The 22,144-nt window shown below is 50.4% G+C and overlaps 1 protein-coding gene across 1 annotated transcript in view; it reads right to left on the bottom strand.

Moving 5' to 3' along the window:
• LOC311158115 (gamma-aminobutyric acid receptor subunit gamma-4) overlaps window positions 1-22,144 on the bottom strand; it is a gene marked incomplete at both ends in the record, with an annotated part of 34,402 nt that overhangs the window by 549 nt on the left and 11,709 nt on the right. Inside the window, 5 exons of the mRNA XM_084213276.1 lie at window positions 844-1,046; window positions 4,101-4,253; window positions 5,711-5,848; window positions 7,451-7,533; window positions 7,926-8,146. Of these exons, the coding sequence (XP_084069402.1) occupies window positions 844-1,046; window positions 4,101-4,253; window positions 5,711-5,848; window positions 7,451-7,533; window positions 7,926-8,146 (798 nt within the window). The remainder of the gene's footprint in view (window positions 1-843; window positions 1,047-4,100; window positions 4,254-5,710; window positions 5,849-7,450; window positions 7,534-7,925; window positions 8,147-22,144) is intronic.

Below are 22,144 nucleotides of genomic sequence, written 5' to 3'. Positions count from 1 at the left end.
CACTGATTGCCCATCTGTGCCAATAACAGTCAGTGCAGGAACACGACCTGCTCGATCTGTTCTGGCCTCTTCCCTCATTCCCCTGAGCTCAGCTGTCTCTGAAGACACAGCACACAGCCCAGATGTGTCTGCTGGTTGCTGCCTGTTACTGGAGAAAAGCCGGGGAAAGGCTGTGTCTGGCTCCTCCTGGCCCATCATGAGCCTCATGGAAAAGCTCTGTCCACCCTGGGATATGAGGATGGGATATCAGGGATATGGGGGATGTGCTGGGAAATGAGCCTGACCCAGAAGAGATATGTTTTTTTGTTTCAGTTCTGCCCAGGTCAGAGGCCTATTTCTGTTCATGTGCCAGAAGTACCTGCCATAAGCTTGGGCAGATCTCATGACAGAGGATGAGGATGAGCATGGAGAAAATGATGACCACCATGGGCTCACTATCCTCACATTTAGGAGAAGACACAAAGAAAAGTCAGTTTCTGCATCTCTGTGACCTGAGATACCTCTGTAATCCAGAGATCAAACTGATACATCTTAGAGTGTCATTTACATTCAGTCATGTGAGTCATTCTAAACTGTTCTGATAAACTCTCCAGCAATTCTGAAGAGAGCACAGGGTACCTGGCTCTGACAGGGGCTTCCTTGTTTTAAGGGAGCCTCAGCTGCTTGTTCTGGTTGTGTCTCACCTCTCAGACCCAGCACACAGAGTGCTCTGAAGACTGGCTGAACTCAGTATGGGCCATGCCCTAACCCACAGCAGCAGTTTCCAATGCAGGCTCAGGAAGGATATTTTTAAATAGCTTGGGGCTGTAACAGCACCCACCTCTGCTGGCCCCTCTGACCTACCAGCCTGGCTCTCCTGTGGCTGTGCTCCAGTGGTTTCTTGTTCCCCACCAGGTAGTTGAGCGTGGCGTACTCCATGAGGGCGGCGAAGACGAAGATGAAGCACACGGAGACGAAGAGGTCCATGGCTGTGATGTAGGACACACGGGGCAGGTGCTTGCGGGAGATGGTGCTCAGGGTGGTCATGGTGAGCACAGTCGTGATACCTGAGAGAGGAGACAGCTGGCTAAGTACTGGCAAGGAGCACCTCTGTCTTCTACACCCCTCAGAGCAACCCCATTTCCCCTCTGCTCTGCTTGTCTGGTCCCATTTTGGCTCTGCTCAGCCAGACTCTGGTCTTGAGGAACCCTCTGACAATGCTCTGTGAAAAAGAATGATGTTCAAAGCCTGGGTATCACACAGACCATCAGTGTGGACTGGTAAATGAGCAGGAAACTCAGACTCTGCATGAGGCTGGGTTGGTCAGGCAGGGCTTGCCCTCACCTCCTGTCCTCTGCGTGCCTCAGCACAGCTTCTAGAAGGATCTGTTCCACCATCTTCCCAGGCACGGAGGGGAGGCTGACAGGTCTGTAGTTCCTGGGGTCTTCCTTTCTACCCTTTGAAAAAAGGGGTGCAATATTTCCCTTTTCTGGTTACTACCATGACTTTTCAAGTGTCATGGAGAGTGGCTTGGAAACCACATCAGCCATGCACTGGGATGTATCTTGTCAGGTCCCACAGACTCATGGATGTTCAGGTTCTTCAGGTGCCTCAAAGCTGATCTTCTCTTGCAGTGAGAGGGACTTTGCTGCTCCAGTCCCTGCCTCCAGCCCACCCACTGTGAAATGTGGGGAGAGATGTTGCCAGTGAAGACTGAGGCAAAAAAGTACCTCAGCCTCCTTTTCATCAATTTTTACCAGTTTGCCAGTTGTATTCCACTTGCTTTGACCTTTCTTTTCTCCAGGCAGACAAACCTGGAGAAGCCCACGTTACTACCCTCTGCATCCCTAACCCCATCCCTGCACACCTGGGAGTGTCCCTGTACTTCTTACTGGATACCTGGCCCTGCTTCCACTGCCTGTGCATTTCCTTCTCGCCCTTTAGTCTGACCAGAAGCTCTTGATAAATCCATGCTGGTCTTTTGCCTTCCTCTCCTGATTTCTTACACCTGGGGATTGAGAGCCCTTGTGTTCTTTGGAAAATGTCCTGAAAATTCTGCCAGTGCTGTTCTGCTCCCTGCTCACCAGGCTGCCCTGTAGTAGATACCAACCACAAGGTTCCCTTTATTGCCTTGGTCCTATTCCATAAATTTCCAATCTGCTCCTGGCTATTCTTCAGAGACAGCTCTTCACAATCTATCCATTGCTTGATGCAGAGGGCAAGTGTGTAGGAGGTGATAAGGAATTTCCTTTGACATGAGTGGGGCTTGGAATCATTTTTGCAGGAGCAGCAGTGCTCACATTTCTGCTTCCAGAGATGGAGTGTCAGGATCCAACAAAGGATCAGCTACAGGAGTTGGTCCTGTGATCTCATCCACTGATTTTTGGGATGTGGGGAAGAAGCAGGAAGTACACCTGTTCCTCCTTCTCTAGCATCCACCTACATCCACCTGCCACCCTTTCCTGAGGTCACCTCAGTGGCTCTGGGGGTGAGCATGGCAAAAGGTTTTCATGTTCTCCTGCTGTACTTGCATTAGCAGATGTGATGTGACTTCCCATGTTTTGGAAGTGCCAGTGGAACTGGCCCAGTTCACATCTCCCTAATGTAGGCTGGCAGGCTCAAAATGTGCTGGGCATCATTTGTGTTAAGTACAACAGGGGCTGTGGAGAGAATACATTATTCTTCATGGGCTGTAGTCCCTTCCCATCGAGAGGGGCCCCTCTCTCTCCTGGGGAAACCTGCCTTTGTTTTTGAGACAGTCACTGGAGCTGTGCACATTTTCCTCTTGCTGTTCACTCCTTTACCAGCCACAGACTACAGCACACCCTCACCTTCATTGGAAATGACACCCTCCTCCTCCTCCTCCCCCCTCCAGGAGCGCCAAACTAATTAATTTTGAGAGGGAGGTGGGGAGACATGGCCATCACGGATGGGCTCTGAATACCTGATGGCCCCTCCTCTGCTCTCCATGCCCACAGAGACCTGCAGGCAGGGCTGGGAATGCTGCCTCCAATTAAAGGCAGAGTCAGCGGGGCTGATAGCAAGGACAGCACCGGGAATCACAGCTTGCTGCAAAATGCAGATACAACCAAAAAGTACTAAAGACTGCAAAGATGTCCCCAGCACACATCAGAGCAGCATTCAACCAACAGAAGCGTTTCTCCTGCCTCGAGGAGCCACTGCAGTTTGCTGAGAAAATCTAAACAAGAGGCAGAGCTGGTGTCACTCTCTGGCTCCTGTGGGGTGACTGACAGAAAAGGGCTGTACCTACAGGGCCTCCAGCTCCTGCCAGAGCCTGGGGCCCTGTGGATGCAGCCAAGCAACTTTGCCCATTAACCCTACAACCTTCCTGTCAGCAGCCCTACACAGAAGCCTTGAGAAGTTGTGAGGAAATGTGGAAAGTGTGCATGTGACAGGAGCACTGCAATGCCACAGCTCAGCCCCTTTCTCTCCCTTTTGGTGCATGAGAATATCCCATTGTCAGCTTGGAAAAGCGTTGCAATGTATTTGCAAGGGTTAGTGTGCACCAGCCAACCTACTTCTAAGTTTGTTATCAAAACCTCAAGAATTCGTCAAGACTATTAGAACATAAATTGTGCTAAATTAAGAAAGAAGAGGATGAGAAACCAAATACCAAGACCACAAGAACTAGATAACAGAAGACTGTAAAACACCTAGACTGCAACCAATCATATACTCCAAGAAATACAAATAGAAAATGAGTGAACAAGACAAAAGCACCAATCAAAAAGTGTGTACTTAGTAGTTTATAAAATCTATAAATATATATATATTATGTAAACAATAAACAGCTTCTACTTAGTAATATTAATCCATTGTTCAAAAGTCCTAGATTTCCCACAGAAAAGGGTTTCAGATTAAGCCCTGAGAGTGAGGTGCTCTCCTGAGGTAATCCAGCAGCCCAAGCCTGCACAGCTGGAGATTTGGTTGAGCTGTGGAGTGTTACACAGAGGAAGCTGAAGGAGTGGAATATTCTCTGGTAAGCTCAAAAATGCCAGAAAATGGCAAAGTGCTTCAGGAGGCTTTGTAGTCCAACACTGCCAGCCTGCTTGCCAGGCAGAGTTTGACAAGCATCAGACATGCATCATCCTGTCTCTTACCCAGAGATGTCCTGGCTGGTGTAGAGTCTCTCTTGATCCAGAAGGAAACCCAGGAAAGAACAACAGTCAGGATGCAGGGAATGTAGGTCTGAATGGCAAAGTAACCCATACGTCTGCTTAGGTCAAAAGAAACTGTCATCACCATGTACTCCCCTAGGGAAAAGCAACAGACATTGGCATCACAACACGAGGCTTCCTAAAGCAGAAAAATCAGCAAAGTTTCAGAATTTGGAGTTTCTGATGAGGCTTTTTTGTTGCTTTAAGTGCCTGTCCATCTGGTTTTGTAGCTGCCCAGATTGTTAACTTCGCGTGGCTGGCTGAGCAGGTTTGGTGACTCTCTGGTTTTGTTGCTAGTGGATTCTGTGGCTACATGGCTGGCTCTGTAGCTGTCCTGCTTGATGGCTTTGTGACTAATTGAACAGCTGACTCTCTGGTTGCCCAACTGGCTGTTTGCCTGGCTGTCCATATGGCCACCAGGCTGCATTTGTACTGGCCTGGCTAAGGACACTGAGAAGCACACAGTCTGGAAAAGTTTCAGGGAAGGAGCTGCAGGCAGCATTTATCTTCAGCTGATTGCTGCAAGGGTTTCTTTTCTATAGAAGCTCTTTGGCTGTAACAGGCTGCATGGCCTGGCTTGCTAACGAACTACCTGAGCTGTGACAAAGGAGGTGTCCTTCAATCACTTCCACTGAGAGTCTGGTTCTGCCTCTGGAAAAGGCATGTGGTGCTGTACATCCTAATTGCTCATTTGGCAACTGACAGTGGTGGCTCTTCCTTTTTTTCAGAGGCTCACAGTGAGTATTGGAAGAAAGCCACCTGACAGCTCTGGGGTTAAGATGGAGCTTGCAAGCAATTACCAAAAAAAGAGAATTACAAACATCAGAGGGCCACTGGTGCATTCAAGACACTTTCACTTCTTGTCCCAGTTTGTGCTGCCTTTCTACCCTGGCTGCCACTGTTGAGAGCAGCAGCTTCCTGCAGAGTGGGAGAAGCACTGCTCCTGGCTGTTTCACAGGGCTGAAAAGTATGAGCTCACCCCACCTTCAGGAATCCAGAGGCTTTCCTCAGTTGGCTGTGGGAAGGAAAGGGGATGTGAGCTATTATGAGGAGGAGGAGGAGGAGCTGAAGGGCTTCCATTATTTAATTTCTTCACACATGCAGCCTTGTCCCTGTCTCTCAAAGCACAGTTCAGGTGTTCATCAGCCTGACAGGAGTTTACAGAAGGAAAGATCGAGCCTGCAAGTTCTGATTTCTCCAGCCCCGTTCCAATCATAAGCATCACCCAGAGATTACACAGCGTGCACACACTGCAACAAGAGGGGATTTAAGCTCCCTCTTCTCTCCCTCCTGACCCTTCAATTAGGGACAGCTTCATTCACATCATCATTGTCACCCCACAGGTCACAGGTCACCCCATTGTCACCCCACAGATGTCAGTGGTTCTGGCCTCTCCTCTCGGGTCATCCCTATCACTCCTGCTCCCCCATGCCAAGCTCCATCCCTTCATTTTTAGCTTTTTTCTCTGACCATGCTGTTGTAACCTCCCTTCCCCACTGCTCTGCCTCCCGCCAGGTCTCCAGCACAGTGCTGCTCCTGTGCCCTTGCCTCACCTGCCCCGGTCCTGAGGACTTCTGAGGTGTTCCTCAGCCCCGTGAAGTCGAACTGGTAGAGCCTCCAGGTGCGCTGGTCAGACACCTCGATGGAGTAGCGTCTCCAGCGATAGACGATCTCCTCCCGAGGGTATCCATCTGGGAAAATCCAGCAGAGCAACAGAGTGCCACCTACCCCCACCCCGGCACCCCCCTGACTGCAGAAGCACGGGCATCTCCCCAGAGCTGCTCTGCAAACAGCAGCCCTTCAGCAGGTGCTTCTGGGGCCTTTTGTTGGGATTCCCTGAGCCATTCCCACATGGAATGGGAGTAGGGGCTGAACCTCCCCTCGTGGGCTGCTTCAGATCCTGGGGATGGGGAAGGCACTGCCAGAAACAAGGCACTGCCAGAAACAGAGCCTTCCTAAGGACTGCACTGCTGGGAATGAGATATGGGCTGGTCCGAAAGGACTCTGCTGGTTCGAGGGAGAACTCGTTTGAGGGTGGCAGGGCAATAGAACAATGTGCTCAGGGAGGTTGTGGAGTCTCCCTCCTGTGATTTGGAGTCAAAACTCTGGATTCAAACCCCACCTGACTGCATTCCTGTGTAACCTGCTCCAGGTGATGCTGCCTGCCAGTGGGACTGTCCTAGAAGAGCTCCAAAGGCCCTTTCCAGCCCTGACTCCTCTGCAATTCTGTGACTCCACCAGCCTGAAATCTTTAAGAGTTTTATCTCCCTGGGGCAGGTGGCACCTCATGAGTGCCATCCCAGCCATGAGTACATCAGGAATACAAAGCTGCCAGCATGGCTCTGGCTGCTCTGTGTGCCCCTTGTACCTCTTGCCCTGGGAGCTGATCTATGGAAAGCTGATCTATGGAAAAGCAGGGATGCACTCTCCATGGAGAAGAAAACCTGGCCCTGCAGGCTGCAGCAGAGCTTCTCCTGCCTCTGGCTTTCTTGATAAAGAAACAAGCCTGCTGTAAAGCTGGGACCTGGGAGAAAGTCCCTTGGAGGAGGATGGCGTAAGAGCTTGGCAGCTAACTAACAGCCTGTTTCTAATTATCAAGCATGTACGGCATGCACCGCTAATTAGCAAAGATGAGGGGTGGTGGGAGATGAAGGGATGAGATCTCCTCAGCATGCTGCCTCCTTCTGAAGCACCTCAGAGCTCTGAGCTGCATCTCTTCAGTGGCAGGGGAAGCAGGAGAACCCGAGCTCAGATGATTAAATCAGATTTCCCACCCACGCACGAGGACAGGGATCTCTTGGTGCAGAAAGGCTCCTTGCAAAATTACCAGAGGAGATGTGATAACATCAGAAGCCTTCTCTGCTGAAGAGCCTGGATGAGTAGTGCCTGGGAGGAGAGGTCTGAGTAACCCTCCTTTGGAGCAGAATGTTTCCAGACCTCACTCAAGAGAGTGGGAGAAGGGGGAAGATGCAAGGCAGGACGGGTGCCATTCGTCCACCAGAATATATCCATGTTCTGTCTGGAGTGACCAGAAGGTCAGTGAAATAATCTCCTCCAACCATCCACCCAAATTATGGAGAAATTTAGAGATGTTGTGAATCTGTTCCTGATGATCTCTGCTAGCCCAGGAGTGGAAGGATGCTTCAGACCATGAGGGGTAATGGGCCAGAAAGGGTGCCATAGAAAATAGTGAAAAAACGTAGCTAAAATGGAGGGTGGTTTCCCCAGAAAAGAAACTCCCACTGGTTTCTCTACTCTCCTTCTAAAGCTATCTTTGAAATATGTATACTCACAACTGGAAAAAACCAAAGGGCAGGAGTGAGTGTCCATTGGGAAATTCTGCAGCTGGAGCAGACATTCAGCCTCAATTGTCAGCCTGAGACAGGGAGAGAGAGAGACAGAGATTTTGAGCTGGTGAAGATGGTTTGATTCCAACACTAAATGTGACAGAGGCATTCTCACTTCCTTGAGAACTAATTTGCTGAGGATCAGTCTGTTTGCAGGAACATTCCAAACCAAAAATACATGTTTGGATATTTTCAAGGTGAGGAAAAACATGTAAGTTTCACCTTCAAAAAGCCCTTCTGTTTAGTCAACTTTTCAGATCCTTTTATGAAAGTGAGAAGTTATGGGAACAAAGAACCAAATGTCTATTAACAGAATAAAACTGGAAAAGCTGGACTGACCAAGACAATATTTTAAAGGACTTTAGTTTAGGGAACCACTTGACCATCTCTTTGTCATCAGAGCAGAGCCTGCTGGATGTACCTGAGAGTGTAGAGCACTTTTCCGTCATTCCAGATGCGGAGGAGCTGATTGGGAGTGGTTATCCAGTGGGAATCAGCCCGTTTGGAGTTCCTGAAGAAGGTGTCAGGGATCCAGATGCGGCTCACCATGTTGGTGTTCAGGGTCAGAGCCTTCAGCGTGCTGTTGAACCGCAGGCGCCGGTCGTACCACGTCTGGGCAAAGAAGATGTCAATGGTGTATTCCTGGGAAGGACAGGGAAGAAGGGGATGTTCTGAGAGGGATCCAGGCCAAGCAGAGCCTGCTCCTCTGGTCTGCAGGCAGGCACAGCCAGAACGTTTATTTTCTCAGTCTGGGAGTGGGTGTTGGTGGCCTCTGACACCTTTCCAGGCTCACCAGTCGCTCACAGCCAGGACCTCCATGGTGTAGCCCCACATTTCTCTTCACAGAGAAAAGCAAGGCACAATTCTTCCCAGGAATATTTCTGGGATTCGCATTCTCTGAACCTCAGAGAAAGAAAAAGCAATTCTTATCTCATTTGCTGTGCCTGTGTTTGTGCCAAAGTAAAATGCAACATGGAGATTGTTTACCCAGAGTGATGGTGTTTTGTTTCCTTGGCCTGTCAGGGCCAGGTGTGTGTGTGTGTGTTGGGACTGTTGGGGGACAGTCACGAGATTCTGAGCAGTGTGTGCAGGGCTGGGTGCTTGGCAGATTCAGTTTAGATGTATAGAATAATATAGTATAATAAAGTAATTAATTAACCCTCACAGCATTGCTATACCATGGCACACTTAGGAAGAGCCAAAGACTCTGTGCTCACTGCTGGGCTGAGCCTGGCCCTTGCCTGGAAAACCAGGACCATGGGCCCAAGACCTTGGGCTTCCTCTTGGCAGACAGCTCAATACTCCTTATGAGCACAGGCATGGAGGGGCAGTGTGGATGTTGGCTGAATCCAGCCTTAAGTTCAGCTCCCCCTTTCAATCCCTAAAGCTGCTCCCCAGCTGAGCAGAGAAGGCAAGCAGACAGCTCTTTCTGTTATTTATTGGGGTACAGCCCAGCCCTGTTCCACACACCTAATTTGTAGAGAGAGCTACAGTAGTGCTGTGCATAAATCTAGTGGCAATCCACCCCTTGCTACAGGATTTATACTGCAAAGGCCTCATCTGAAAATCAGAGCACTCTGGGTCTTTGGGTGGATGGCCCTTGCTGGAGATTGGAAAAGAAAGCTGGGCTTGCATGGTCTGGGTGAAACCAGTTAAAAATCCTGAGTCTTTCACTGACAGAAAAGAGATTTTCCACTATAATAAGGACCTCCAGTTCTGGTAAGAGAGTGTGTTCTAGCTTTGGATAACTGGCAGATCTGAGAGGCAGCTCCTGCCTGGATTGGACTGGCAGTAGCCCACACCATTAGCCCACCACTCTGCTGCTCACTGCTGCAACTGAGTTTGCTCCTTCAACTCTTTTTCAGCCTGCCTGAGAAGGTGCTAATTAATGCCATGCAGGAACAAGTCTGGCACTCAGCAGCTGTCTGAACCAGACCCCAGATCCAGCCCCACCAGGGCATGCTACAGTCAGTCACCTGCTCCTGGCAGCTCCTGACGTGACTTTTGGTCCTCTTCACCGCTGTTGAACCCGCACGACCCCCACTGCCTCCCTCTCTTTTGTGTGCAGAGATGAAGAAAGTCTGACTTTGCCATCCCTCCCTCTCACTCTCCTCCTCCCTCTATTGATTTATCTCGGTGGAATTTTTATGACTGCAGCACATCCTCCCCTGGCTGCTGGTTGAGAGCCGGCTCCTCCAGCCGTGCTGCTGGAATAGCTGCAGCACTCCCTGCGGGGAGTGTGGCCAGGGCAGGGCCCTGCTCCATCCTCCTGCCCTGGCAGCCAGCAGAGAGGAGTGATGGGTGCCCAGCATGTCCCTTGCACAGGAATGAGGTGGTGAGGGAAGAGCTTTTGCCATCAGGCAGCCGAGTCGCTCTCCGGGCGGATGCTCCACCCTGGTTAGACACAGGGATGAGCCAAGGGGACAGGGACAGGGTCCTAAGAATGTCCAAGGGGGGAGGATGGGGACAGCTGCAGCATGTTCAGAGGGTGGCTTTGCCTCCACACTTCATTCCAAGCAGACCCAGAGCTAAGGACAGCAGCAGCTCTCACAGCCAGGTGCATAGGCAGGGCCACAGCCCAGAGCCAGGGGCTGGGGGAGCCCATCCCATCCCTGGATCTGACAGGAAATGCAAGGCAGCCCCAACGAGGGGAGGAATGATGCATCTGACTCCATGGACAGCAGAAGGCTAATTAATTACTTAATTATACTATATTATTCTATACTGTATTACACTATATTACACTGAGTCTGCACAAGCACCCAACTCAACTCAGCTGCCCAGAATCTCGTGACTGTCTGCTGACCAACAGTCTGCACACACACCTGGCCCTGACAGGCCAAGGAAACAAAACACCATCACTCTGGGTAAACAATCTCCATATTGCATTCTACTTTGGCACAAACACAGGCACAGCAAATGAAATAAGAAATTTTTTTCTTTCTCTGATGTTCCAGAAAATCCTTGGGAAATTGTGCCTGGCTTTTCTCTGTGAAGAGAATTGTGGCCACAGGATCACACCGGGTACTGCTGGAATATAGGGTATGTGGTGATAGAGACATGTAAAAATGTGAAATAAAAGCAGCACTGGCGCAGCCTTGGGGCCAAAATAGCACAATATTTGACATATTCTCCCCCATCACTGCACGCCCTGTTTGAGTTCATGTGAGTTTACATAGCTCCTCCTAAGTAATATCTCTGGTGTAGGAGAAAGCAACCAAAACTGCACTGATAAATTAATGTTTGATGTCACTATCAGTGTTTAACCCCCAACTGGAGGCACTGGTGACATCTCACTTCTGGGCTGGCTGCTCAGTTGTGTCCTGCCTTAAAGTTCAGCACTCAAGTCTGGGATAATCAATGCTAACACTCTGGAAGAGTGGAGGGTCAGCTATCCCAGGGGCTTAGCATTTGTTGTCAAGCCCAGATTTTCAGGAGGGATCAGCATTAAAGAGCTCCTCCTGTGCCATTCATAGCCAGCCTCTGCAAAAGGTGTGGTGCACAAGTCATTCAGCTCTTGTAAGGAATCTGAGCTGTTATTGTCACTGTCCTGTGGTTTGATCTCATTTCAGTGGCTATTATTAGCACAGCTACTCACGAGGCAGAACTTAGGAGCTGAGCTGGCTCCCTTGCCTCCCTGTAGGGAGCCCATTGGGAGTTTTTGGCATTTACAAATGTATTTTCTTTCAGAATTATCTGAGGCAAGATTTATACAAAAGTGCTCTGGCCTTTGGGAGGACTTTTACCCTTCCCACTTCCTCCCCCTTGCTGCTGGATGAGTGAGCAGCTGTGTGGCTGAGCTGGGGCTAAACCACAGCATCTCCTGAAGAATTCAGCACCCATCCCCACCAGGATCCCCCAGTGATGCTGGGGAGCCCAGCATGGCTGGGGTTCTGCACTGATCAGCTGTGGGGTGGTGCTCAGACCCCTCTCTGGGCATTATTGAGATCCCACTGAGCTGCAGGCATCTGCCAAGGTGATTGAAACAGCAGGTGCTTGGCCATGGGTTTCCTGCAGCTTTTAGGGGCTGCTGCAGGGGGATGTCAATATGAAACAGTCTGGAATAGAAATGCCTCTTACTCTTCCTGACCTTGGGAGAGTCCACTGATCACAGCTGAGGAGCTGCAGTTTGGCAGGATGAGCTCAGCCCCTAAAACTCAGGGCACTGTCTCTCCGTCTGCTGCACCCCTGCAGTTTTTCTCTGCCCCTGACACTCAGCCATCAGAAAGAGAATTCTCAATGCCTCGATTTCCCCATGTGGAAAAGGGTTATTGTAAAATACGCCCCCACCATTACTGCACCATCTGCTGTGCAGCACATGGAGGTTGGTAACTCCTCTGTGAAGGCACAGGCATTTTTAGTGGCTTTAACAGAAGGAGCTAACGAAGGAAGGAGGAATTGCTTTAACAGTTTGGCCACAGCCTTTGGATCACACGTGGGGTACCGCACACATGTTGGCACGCATGCAGTATTACATCAAATTTCACTCATGGAATAATGAATCCAACTCCCCATCAGGCAAACCCAGAGGGCTGCCTGCCCTAAATGCTGTCACATGAGTTTATCCTGGGCTAAGGGATGCCCTGCAGCGTGTCCTCTGCTGGCTGAGTGTGCTCAGCCTGTCCCTGCTGGCCCTGGGGCACTGCCATCACCTGGCACTGCTGCACACCCCTGGTTTTCCTCATGTGGGCAGCACAGATGCTGGTGGAAACACAGTTCCAGGGAATGGCATGACCTGAAAACATTTAATGGAAAGAATGGTGTTGGGTAAGGAAACGTTTGCGAGAAATAAAAGGATAGGGAGCTGATGGGGAAGAAAAAAATAACATATTGGAAGGAAAAATATTGGAAGAAAACAGTAACAACAAAGAGATTTTATTGCGCTCTCAAAGCCTTTCACTTTTCAAAAGCTATGACCTTGCGGTGTGAAAAGTAATTTCCAAGAAAACCCCAAACATTTTCAATCCAAGAGAAAAGAGATTTGTTCAGAAATCAGCCTGTCCCCAGCACAGGGTTATCTCTGCTCCTGGGGTTATCTCTGCTGCTCTGCCCTCACAGATGGGGAATCAGCCCAAATTCCCGGGCAGATTTGGCTTCAGGAACTCTGCTCTGGACCAAGTTCCACCCTGGGTTCAGAGCAAATGTAATTTAGGGCTACTGAGTTTCAGAACAACAGCTTAAACTCACAGGGTTTGCATGACAGGATTTGAAGTGAACAGGGTGTGTTTTGAGGTTACCTTACACACCAAATGAACACAGCTGGGCTCTGCCAAAGCATCCTTTCCAAATGGCTTTTATCAAGTTTGTGTGTTCAGTTCAGCTGGCCCCTCTCAAGAGTGCAATTAGTGGGAATCAGAGGGGCTGGGACCCTGTGGTTCCTCTGTTCCATTTATGAGCTGCTTTTTCTGTGTTAAGAGCTCAGCTTTCTGCTAAATGCCAAAGAGAGGAGCAAGGCCACGAGACAAACATGTCGTAGATGGCCTCCTAAATTAGGATAAAATGAAGTATTTAAAGGTGGTTTTTGCAACTTCAGTTGCATTCAACAGCAACAAGAAAAGCTCTGAACAGAGGGCTCAGAGACCTGGAAACACCTTCCTCAATTTTCCTCTGCTGGAGAGAGAGTTTAGTCTCTTCCAGCTCAGGATACTCTGTGAAAAACCCTAAATAACAGTGGGGCTGAGAGATTTATCTCCTAGACAGTCCTTTTCTAGCTTTCATTGTTCTGATATTTGTTTTTACTCACAGAGCTCCCTTCCCTCTTCACCTCCAAGCAAATCCCTCTGAGCTGCAGTCCAATAAAGCAGGCTGCTTTCCTGGGGAGCAGGGACAGCACCCCAGGTGCTCTGACGTGGGTGTGATGTGGCCACAGCCAAGCAAAGCAAATGGCACAGGCATCCTAGGGATGCTGCAATTCAGGGAATTCTCAGAAGCTCTTTCTTGGAGGGGACCCAGAAGTGGGGTGGGTTTTTTTCAAGGGCTGGTAGGACACTGTGTGCACACCGTGTCCAGCCCTGCCCAGGTGAGCATTTTCCTCTCCAGGACACCCCAAGAACTCTTCCAGCCTGCAAAAATCCTGGGTTGCACCACACATGTGTCTCCACATCCCAGGGGGATAGGTTCAACAATATTCAACAATATTCAACACTTTCAACAATAGTAAAAAGCCTGGAGATGCCTTCGAGACTAAATAAATAAGCCAAATAAGATCACTGTATTTGAGAATAATCTTGACATCTGAATGCACCCTTGTTGTCCCCACAGCTGGTGGGCAGGAATGTGATGCTGGGCATGGCATGTGTGAGCAGCCACAGAGGGGACAGGTACCAACAGCAGGACAGGTACCAACAGCAGGTTCTGTGCCCAGCACTGAGCACTCCAGGGACTGGCTGGGCAGTGCCAGGCTTCCCTCAGCTCTCCCATGAGTGCTGTGGGACTCGTGGCCACCTCCATGGCCCTGCTCTGGGTGAGATCTGTCTCCCCAACACAACGACCAAAAGAATGCAAACAGGAGTTTAGTTCCACCTCCATTCTTCCCTTGAAATCAGACCCCAGGGAGATTTCTGGACGTGGTGCTGGAGTGACTCGGAGAGCTCTCAAGGACAGCAGGAGCAGAGCTGTGATGATCTGTGCTTTCAAGGTGACACACTGAACTTCCCATCTGTTTCACTTCTGCAGCAGCACCGGCACTGCTGTCCTTGCCTCAATGTCTTTCGCCTCTGTCCAGGGAATCTCAGTTGAAACACATTTCTTTTTATAATACAAACGTGCTATTAAAAACCATCTCCATGTCCTGTGCTCGTGCCAGGAGCTGTCAAACAAGTCATGCTATAAATGCTGCTCTGTTGATTGCAAACTCCCCCAGTCATGGCTTGCTCACCCCTGGCACTGGCAGATGGGAACTGGACAGGGCTTTCAAACCTGTGCTGCCTCCTGAGAGCCCCATCTGCCTGCTCCCTGCTCCTCTGCTCCTCCCTGCTGCCAGGGATGTGCAGGTGGGGACATCTAACAGGCAGGTTTCACACTCCTGACAGCCAACCACCCCAAATCCTTTCTTCAGAGATGTTCCCTCATGCCCTGCAGTGATGTTATCTCCTCCCAGGCAGCCCCAGGGTGCCCATTCCTCTTTCCACGGGAACAAAGGCTGGCACAGGGAGCCTCTCCCTGTGAGCACAAGACCTACACGTGTGTGTTTTAGCATCTGTTCACAGCCATCACCCAGAGGACTGAGGAAAGTCCTTGAGGCCAGACATGACATCAGCCAGACTCTGCTCTGCAGAAGCACAAGTCTGTCTGCACTGTCCCTGATGAGGTTATTACTGAGAAGGCAGAGATGTGGACACGGGATGCTCTATGCAGATGGGGCAGAACTGATTGAAGGGGAAGGTACTGAACACTGAAATATTATGGTGAGCACCTCAGGGAAGGAGCCACCTCCTTTTAGCTTGATTTATTTTTTTCCCTCCACTCTCAGGAAAGGACCTGCCCTGGGTGCAAAGTCACGTGGAAGCATCTTTGATGCAAATAAAGATGCAGCCCAGTTTCCACAATCTCTGCAAAATACCTGGGCAGAGCAAAGCCAGGTTTGTCCAAAGTCTTGTCTTCATGGCACATCTCACTGCCAAATGCTTAACTGCTCCCTACAATGTTAAAGGAACTTTGTGCAGAAGAAGAAAGCAGGTGGGGGAAGAGAAGAGGTGAGGATGGAAGATGTGAGGGCAGAACAGCAGAGATAACATGGGATAAGTGGAGGAGAATATTTTGCACTTTGGGCAGGTGCTGTTGTTCATCTGTCCTTCTGGCTCATGGGGTGTTTGAGGAGGCAAAAGGAAATTTCCTTGGGAAGGGCTGGAAGACAAACCTCCTCACTGCATACAATTAACTCCCCGGGACTGCTCCCCCAGAACAGCTTGACGAGATTCAGATGAGAAGCTGGAATTTCTTCAATTGCAGTTCCTATTCCCCTGCCACCCACTGTGACTAAAATGAGACCCTGGGATGGGCAGTGCAGAACTGCCCAGGAGTGGGGGAGCAGCTGCTGCTCTGTGAGAACCACTCACTCCCAACAAGCACTGAGCTCTGGCAAACCACCTCTGCTGGCAGCACCTGGAGAGGGTGCAGGATGCAGCAGAGCCCAGGCCTGGGCTGAGAAAGCACAGGGCACCCAAGTCCCTGGGATGCCACCCGTGCTGTGGAAATGCCTGCACTGGCCAGGAGAAAAACCACCTGTATAAATCCCTGTCTAATTCTCACCCTCGGGGTAAAAAAAGGACATTCAAAACATCTGAGGAAGGTCTGGTTTGACAAAAGGGGAGCAGTTTGTGCCCTCTGCAGGGATCCTCACTGCTGACCCGGTTCTCTCCCGGCCCCAGGTGAAGGAGGTGGGAAAGTGTACTCTGCTTCACCAACTCTTTCAAGGAAATCTGTTTCATGCTGTCTCTCATGGCCCCTTGCTGTGCTTACCACCTCTCTCTTCCTGCCCTGCCAGTTCCTTGATATTCCTTCTCTCTGCCTCATTTTGTTTTTCCTTTTGCAGTTCTTTTCAAGCCACCACACAATCACAGCCCAGCCCTAATGAGATTTCGAGGGAGCACCAGGCTGTGGAAAGCAGCTGGGAGAAACTAATCAGGTTACAAAAAAGGAACAATTTCTCTCTGCCTCCCCTGTTGGGCTCTGGGAGGGCAAAGCAGCGGGAGTGCAGTTGCAGAAGGGTTACCAGGCCAGCTGATTCCCCTCTCCAAGCACAAATCCACACTTCAGGCCAAGTGGGGAGGCCATCTGGCAGTCAGGTCACCAGCCCTGGGCAAGCAGGACCTGCTGAGCTCTGCTCCTGAGGGCTGCTCGCTTCCCATGGCACCTGGTGGGTGCACACCACCCTCCTCAGGAAGGAGGGATTGATATTCCCAGCCTTCTTTTGTACAGTCTCTGCCTGCTGCAGATGCCTCCTTTGAGACTCAACCACTTGACCTTCCCCAGCTCCCCTCAATGAATGACTTCAGAACATCTTTGGGAGGTGGTGAAAAAGATAAGGGCTCTGTTTTCTATACAGTGCTGTAAGAAATGCTCTGGCAGATCTTGTCTATTCCAGAATCATACACAGAAAGAAACCAAACAATTTGGAGTCTTTGGCTTAGTCCAAAGTTCCCAGGAGCTGGACAGCACCTCCTTAACAGCTCCTTACCAAATTCCAGCGCCTGGGCTTGGCTTTGGCTTTTTGTGAGAGCAGCAATAGTGAGTTATTTTCATCTTACTGATCCATTGTGCCTTCTCACAAGGTACAGAGTCATGTGAGAGACTGAGGCTGCAATCCCTGGACATGCCAGGTCATGGAAGGAAATGGTTTATCCTGAATGCTACAGGTCTCTCTGCCTTCAGCTTTTCTTTTCAAGAACCAAATGAAGGTCACCCAGTTATCATCTTCATCCCATGGCTGTAGGAGCAACTCCCTGAAGCTTTTCCCTCTCCTCCACCCTGCTGCTCTGCTTCCTCTCCGTGCCTTCACAACACTGCTAAGGTGGCTCTGGGTGCCTGAGGAGGAGAATGACAGACTAAAGGCCACAGTCTGCTGTGGGAGGCACCACAGGTGGCAAATTTGGAGGGAGAGAGAAGCTGATGGAGGGGAACTGTCAGAAACAAAGCTTCCAGCATTTGGAGAATCCCCACTCTGACCTCCCCTGCTCCCCAGCCACATGGAGACAAGGTGTTCCCCCACCCACACTCCCAAGTGTTTTGGTTCACACCTCCCACGGGCATCTGCCTGGGGGGAGCTTGTACCACCACCTGCAATTCCCCTGTGGAACAAAGCTGATCAGATGGCTAGAGCCATTCCTGGCCAGGGAACAAACACACAAATTCCACTGCAGGTCAGGGAACAAATGCACAAATGCTCACCACGAAGTTCTCTGGAGTGCAGGTGGGCACACAAGGCTTATGCCAGGGTCTCCAGCCATTGTGCCCCTTTATTCCCCCACTCCCAGTGCCCCAAGCAGCCAGCAGGATCCCTCTGGGGCTTTGCAAAGCTGGGAGCTGCTGGGGCAGTGCTGGTGTGAAATGGCTGCAGTGTCCACCTGCCCACTGCCTGACCACACCTCAGCAAGCTGGAGCCACAGGCACTCCAAGGCAATCTGGAAAGAAGTGAGGAGCAGCAAAGCCCCAGGAAGGCTCACGCTGGCTTCTCGCTTCCCATCTGTACCACGGGCAATTAAACCCTTCCTGTGCGTGGAGATGGGATGCAATAATCCGAATATTCTGCTTTTAGCACCGAGGCATGAAGAGGTCCTTGAAGCATATTGATTGTGGTCACCCACAACCACTGAATTCTGAGAAATGGTCTCCATTTTGTGACACATTTATAGCAGGCAGATTTCACAACAGCCTTTTAAGGGAAATGGTAGGATGGCTTCATCTGGGAATGTGGGAAATAAATAGAACTGATTTCTACTGGAAAAAAAAAAAAGGTGTTTTGCTCAAAATAAATTAAAATTGTCAAATCCTAAAATGAATTACTTCAACCTCATAATTTCATTCAAAAACTTCTTTTTCTTCAGTAAGCTAACAAAATATTTCGTTTTACCCTTATCTAGTTGATGCACCTCACTTTGACGTTTATTTCCAAATACTCATTTTCTTGCTTTACTTATGCAGGACAGAATTTATCACCATATGAAGAGCAAATCAAAACAATCTGATGAAACTAAATGTAAATGTTTTGATTGTCCCTGAACCCATTTCTCCTTGGAAATGCTGAAGAATTCTGGCTATTTGTCCCAAGTGGGAGGAGAGAATGAGCCTATCTCTCCTACGATGCTGCTGTTTGCCCTAGACCAGAAACCTTGGCCTCAAACCCTGGCCTCTGACCAGCTCTTGGGCTTGATTCTCACACACCTGAAATATCCCATCCTCTCCTGAAGAGGCTTCCAAGGCCTTCAGCTCAAATAAATCAACTCTGCCTAAAAATCATTCAGCCCACCGAGTGACAGCTATTGGTACAGCTCACAGTCTATATATCTTTCAAATTTGACACAGCAGCGCTCTCCCTTTGACTTGGAAGAATCAATTTAACGAGGGTCAGAGCACAGATCAGTAGCTGGGATCACACACAGCCTCCTGCCCTGTCCATGAGCACAGCCTGGGGATCTGCAGGGCAGCTCCTTCGGGTGGTACCAGGGCTTTGCATCCCCTGCAGCAATGCAGTGGGCAAGGCTGTGTGCCCACCCTGCAGCAGTGCAGTGGGCAAGGCTGTGTGCCCACCCAGCAATGCAGTGGGCAAGGCTGTGTGCCCACCCTGCAGCAATGCATGGGCAAGGCTGTGTGCCCACCCTGCAGCAGTGCAGTGGGCAAGGCTGTGTGCCCACCCTGCACCAATGCAGTGGGCAAGGCTGTGTGCCCACCCTGCAGCAGTGCATGGGCAAGGCTGTGTGCCCACCCTGCACCAATGCAGTGGGCAAGGCTGTGTGCCCACCCTGCAGCAATGCATGGGCAAGGCTGTGTGCCCACCCTGCAGCAATGCATGGGCAAGGCTGTGTGCCCACCCTGCAGTGCAGTGGGCAAGGCTGTGTGCCCACCCTGCAGCAATGCATGGGCAAGGCTGTGTGCTCACCCTGCAGCAGTGCAGTGGGCAAGGCTGTGTGCCCACCCTGCAGCAGTGCAGTGGGCAAGGCTGTGTGCCCACCCTGCAGCAATGCAGCCTCTGCACCACAGCAGAGCCTCTTTCCATGGCCAGCCAAGCTGAGAGCCAGCAGCCAGGGTGGCCAGAGCAGGGACATCCCTCCAGCCTGGCCAGACCCCAGCAAGGACACTCCCCTGGTCACTGCAAAAGGGTCCCTGTGGCCCTCGAACAAGCAGGAAGCCCCACTGCTGGCAGAAACCTCTGGAAAGGGGGTCTGGCTGTGACCCCAGACTGCAGGAAATGTTTCCTGTGGGGAAGGGTGAGGAGGCTTTTCAGCCTTTGCTTTCCTTCTTCACCTCTGAATCTGTTGCATCACTACTGGAGAATGTTCAGGTCCCCTGAATGTCAAAGGGGTATTTGGTCTGGTGAGCTTCCCCTTCTCTAGAATGAGGGCTGAGATTTCTAGAGGGGCTGATGAGACCCCTGACCCAGGAGTAGAGCCAGCTGTGGAAAATCCCCAGTGGTGTGGGAAATGGGAGGATATGGGCCAAATCCTGAAGGAATTCTCTGACCCCACAGTCATTGTGCTCTCAGGTCGGCTACAGCCAGCACAGCAGCTCCTTGGGTGCCGCTGTGCATCCTTCCCAGGCTGCCTGCAAAGCTCCGGGGCCGGCAAACCCCTTCTGCATTCAGCCCAGCTGAAGAAATGCGAGTTTTCTCCAGAGGCTGGCAGGGAATGAATGAGGGATTGAGTCATTCTTGCCAGCAGAAGGGCGGAAATGGGATCCGTGAAGGAATTTACAAGAGCCGATTACTTCATTATGGATGTTGATTTATCCCGTGCTGCCCCAGGGCCAGAGGCTGCCCCGGCTGTGGCTGCCGAGGCACCTGTGTGCCAGCACGGATGCTGCGGTTTAAGAAACCTTTAAGTACAGCCACATTCCCCATTTAGCACCAGGCTGCGAGCACAGATGTTAATTAACTTTAGGGCTTTGCTCTCCAGAAATGTCTCCGAGGAAAAGCTCTTTCCCTGCCCCCAGGAGGCCACTGTCCAGATTTTCAGGTTTTATTTAGCTCCAAATTTCAGATGCAAACCTCCAGCTTTTCACTCGTCTTCCCTGATAACAGACTCCTTGAGTTTTCTGCGCAGCCTGTAAATAAAATACCAACATGGATGTCACACAGAAAATATCTGGAGGGGATTAGTGTATGTTCTGGATAATAAAAGGAGCTGGCTGAATTATTCATAGTGAATAAATCAGCTCTTTTCCGTTTTGGAAGCAAACTTTGACAATTCTGGAAGCTCTTGGGATATGTTTAGGATGGGAGCAACTTATTTATTTCATTAGACCTTTTGCTGCAGCCCGTGGTTTGTCCCACACAAGTCACACGTGGTTGGTGTCATTCCTCAGTGGCCTGAGGGGGTGATTTTGTAGGGAAACACAAACTTTTCATGAGGACAGCTGCTGCCCTTCTGTACCTGACCTCACTGCTGTGTGAACACCAGCATGAGGGACCCTGACTGCTCCTGAACATCAAGGAATCAGGAGATGTGAGCACTCTCCGAGCACACGAGGGTTTGTGAAGACGCAATAAATGCGGCACGGCTCCGAGCCATCACTCAGGCACGGAAAATAACAACCAGAAAAAGCACTGGAGCTGTTAGCGAACAATACCACCTCCAACACTCTCAATTTCTGTGATCCACATCGTATCAGGGACCAAAACCCGGGCTAGCCCATGAGTGTGTCCTGCAGACCCCGTGCAGTGCTTGGCAGAGCGCTGCAGCGTGCTTTAGGCACTGCAATCCACCCCAGAGTGGCTGCATCTGGGCTATTGCCTCCCAGACAGATGATTTGTGAAGGATTTTTAAGTCCTTTCAGTTGAGAAGTGCTGTGCAACTGCTGGAACCTATTATTATCAGGGAAGGAGGGGGGAGGTAGCAAATTCCCTTTACCTATAGGCTTATCTTGTGCTCCAGAGCAACACAGTGGAGCATTTTAAACAGCGTGCCATTTTCAATTCATTTCCTTCCTACTTATTCCAAAGCAGCCAAAGCTAAGTATAATCAAGACTTAAGTGTTCCTCGGAGCCATGCAATTATTACTGGTCTTGCTTTCCCTGTCTTTGGGGGAGAAGGGAAGGAATTAACCCGAGCCTTGCAGCGGGACAGCGGGGCTGCTTTAACAGAGCACTTTTAGGGCTGTGGCTCAGCTTCTCCAGCCTCCAGCTGCTCCAGGGCTCTCTGCAAGGCTGGCTTAGGTTCTGCAGAGCCCTGCTGCCCTCTCGGGGGTCTCTGCTCCTGCTGCTGGGGGAGCTCAGCCGTTCCCAAGCAGCTGCTGCCTCGCTGTCTGATCAGGCGGGGATCGCGATCCGCAGCTCCGAGTGGAGCAGCGATCCTTGGGGAAGGGCTCTGCAGACACCCTCTGCCTCCCCGGCCCGCTCAGCCACCTCCCCACGAGCCAGGATGAAGTGCCCGAGGTCCCCAAGCTCTCTCTGTCGCATCAGCCCCTTCCTGAGCACTAGCCCTTGTCAGCTTTAACTTTGAAAGCCAAGCCTCCCTCCCTGCCTCCTCGGGATTTACATGAAAGGAGTCAGTGGGGGGTTCTCTTCATTCATGCTGGGCTTATACTTCTAAATTATAAAGTGTGTCAAATGAGGATTTAATTTATATTTAACAAGACAATGTTTGTAAATTAATTATTCATCAGCTGATAACGAATAAACTTTTCCCTCTTCCCTCCCTCCTCCTTTTTCACAGCATCTCCACAAATGCACTCTACTTGCAAATCTATTAAATGCTTTCTGCAGTACTCCAGATGTGGGAAAATATGTTCTTCACCCTCAATTTTGTGAGTGTGTTGCACGGTAGCTAGTGTAGAAAGGCAGAGCATTATGAATTTAATAAAATCTTCCTAGAGAGGCAAGGGGGGAAAAGCCAACACTTGTATTTGGACATATCACCTTCTTCAGGTTCCAGCCCCCCACTCACAGGCAGAGATAAGAAAACAATTTGCTGTAACAATGGAGATAGG

The sequence above is a fragment of the Fringilla coelebs genome (genome assembly GCF_963513975.1).
Source record: "Fringilla coelebs genome assembly, chromosome: 11".
Lineage (NCBI taxonomy): Eukaryota > Metazoa > Chordata > Aves > Passeriformes > Fringillidae > Fringilla > Fringilla coelebs.
This window is presented reverse-complemented; position numbering and strand designations above follow the sequence as displayed.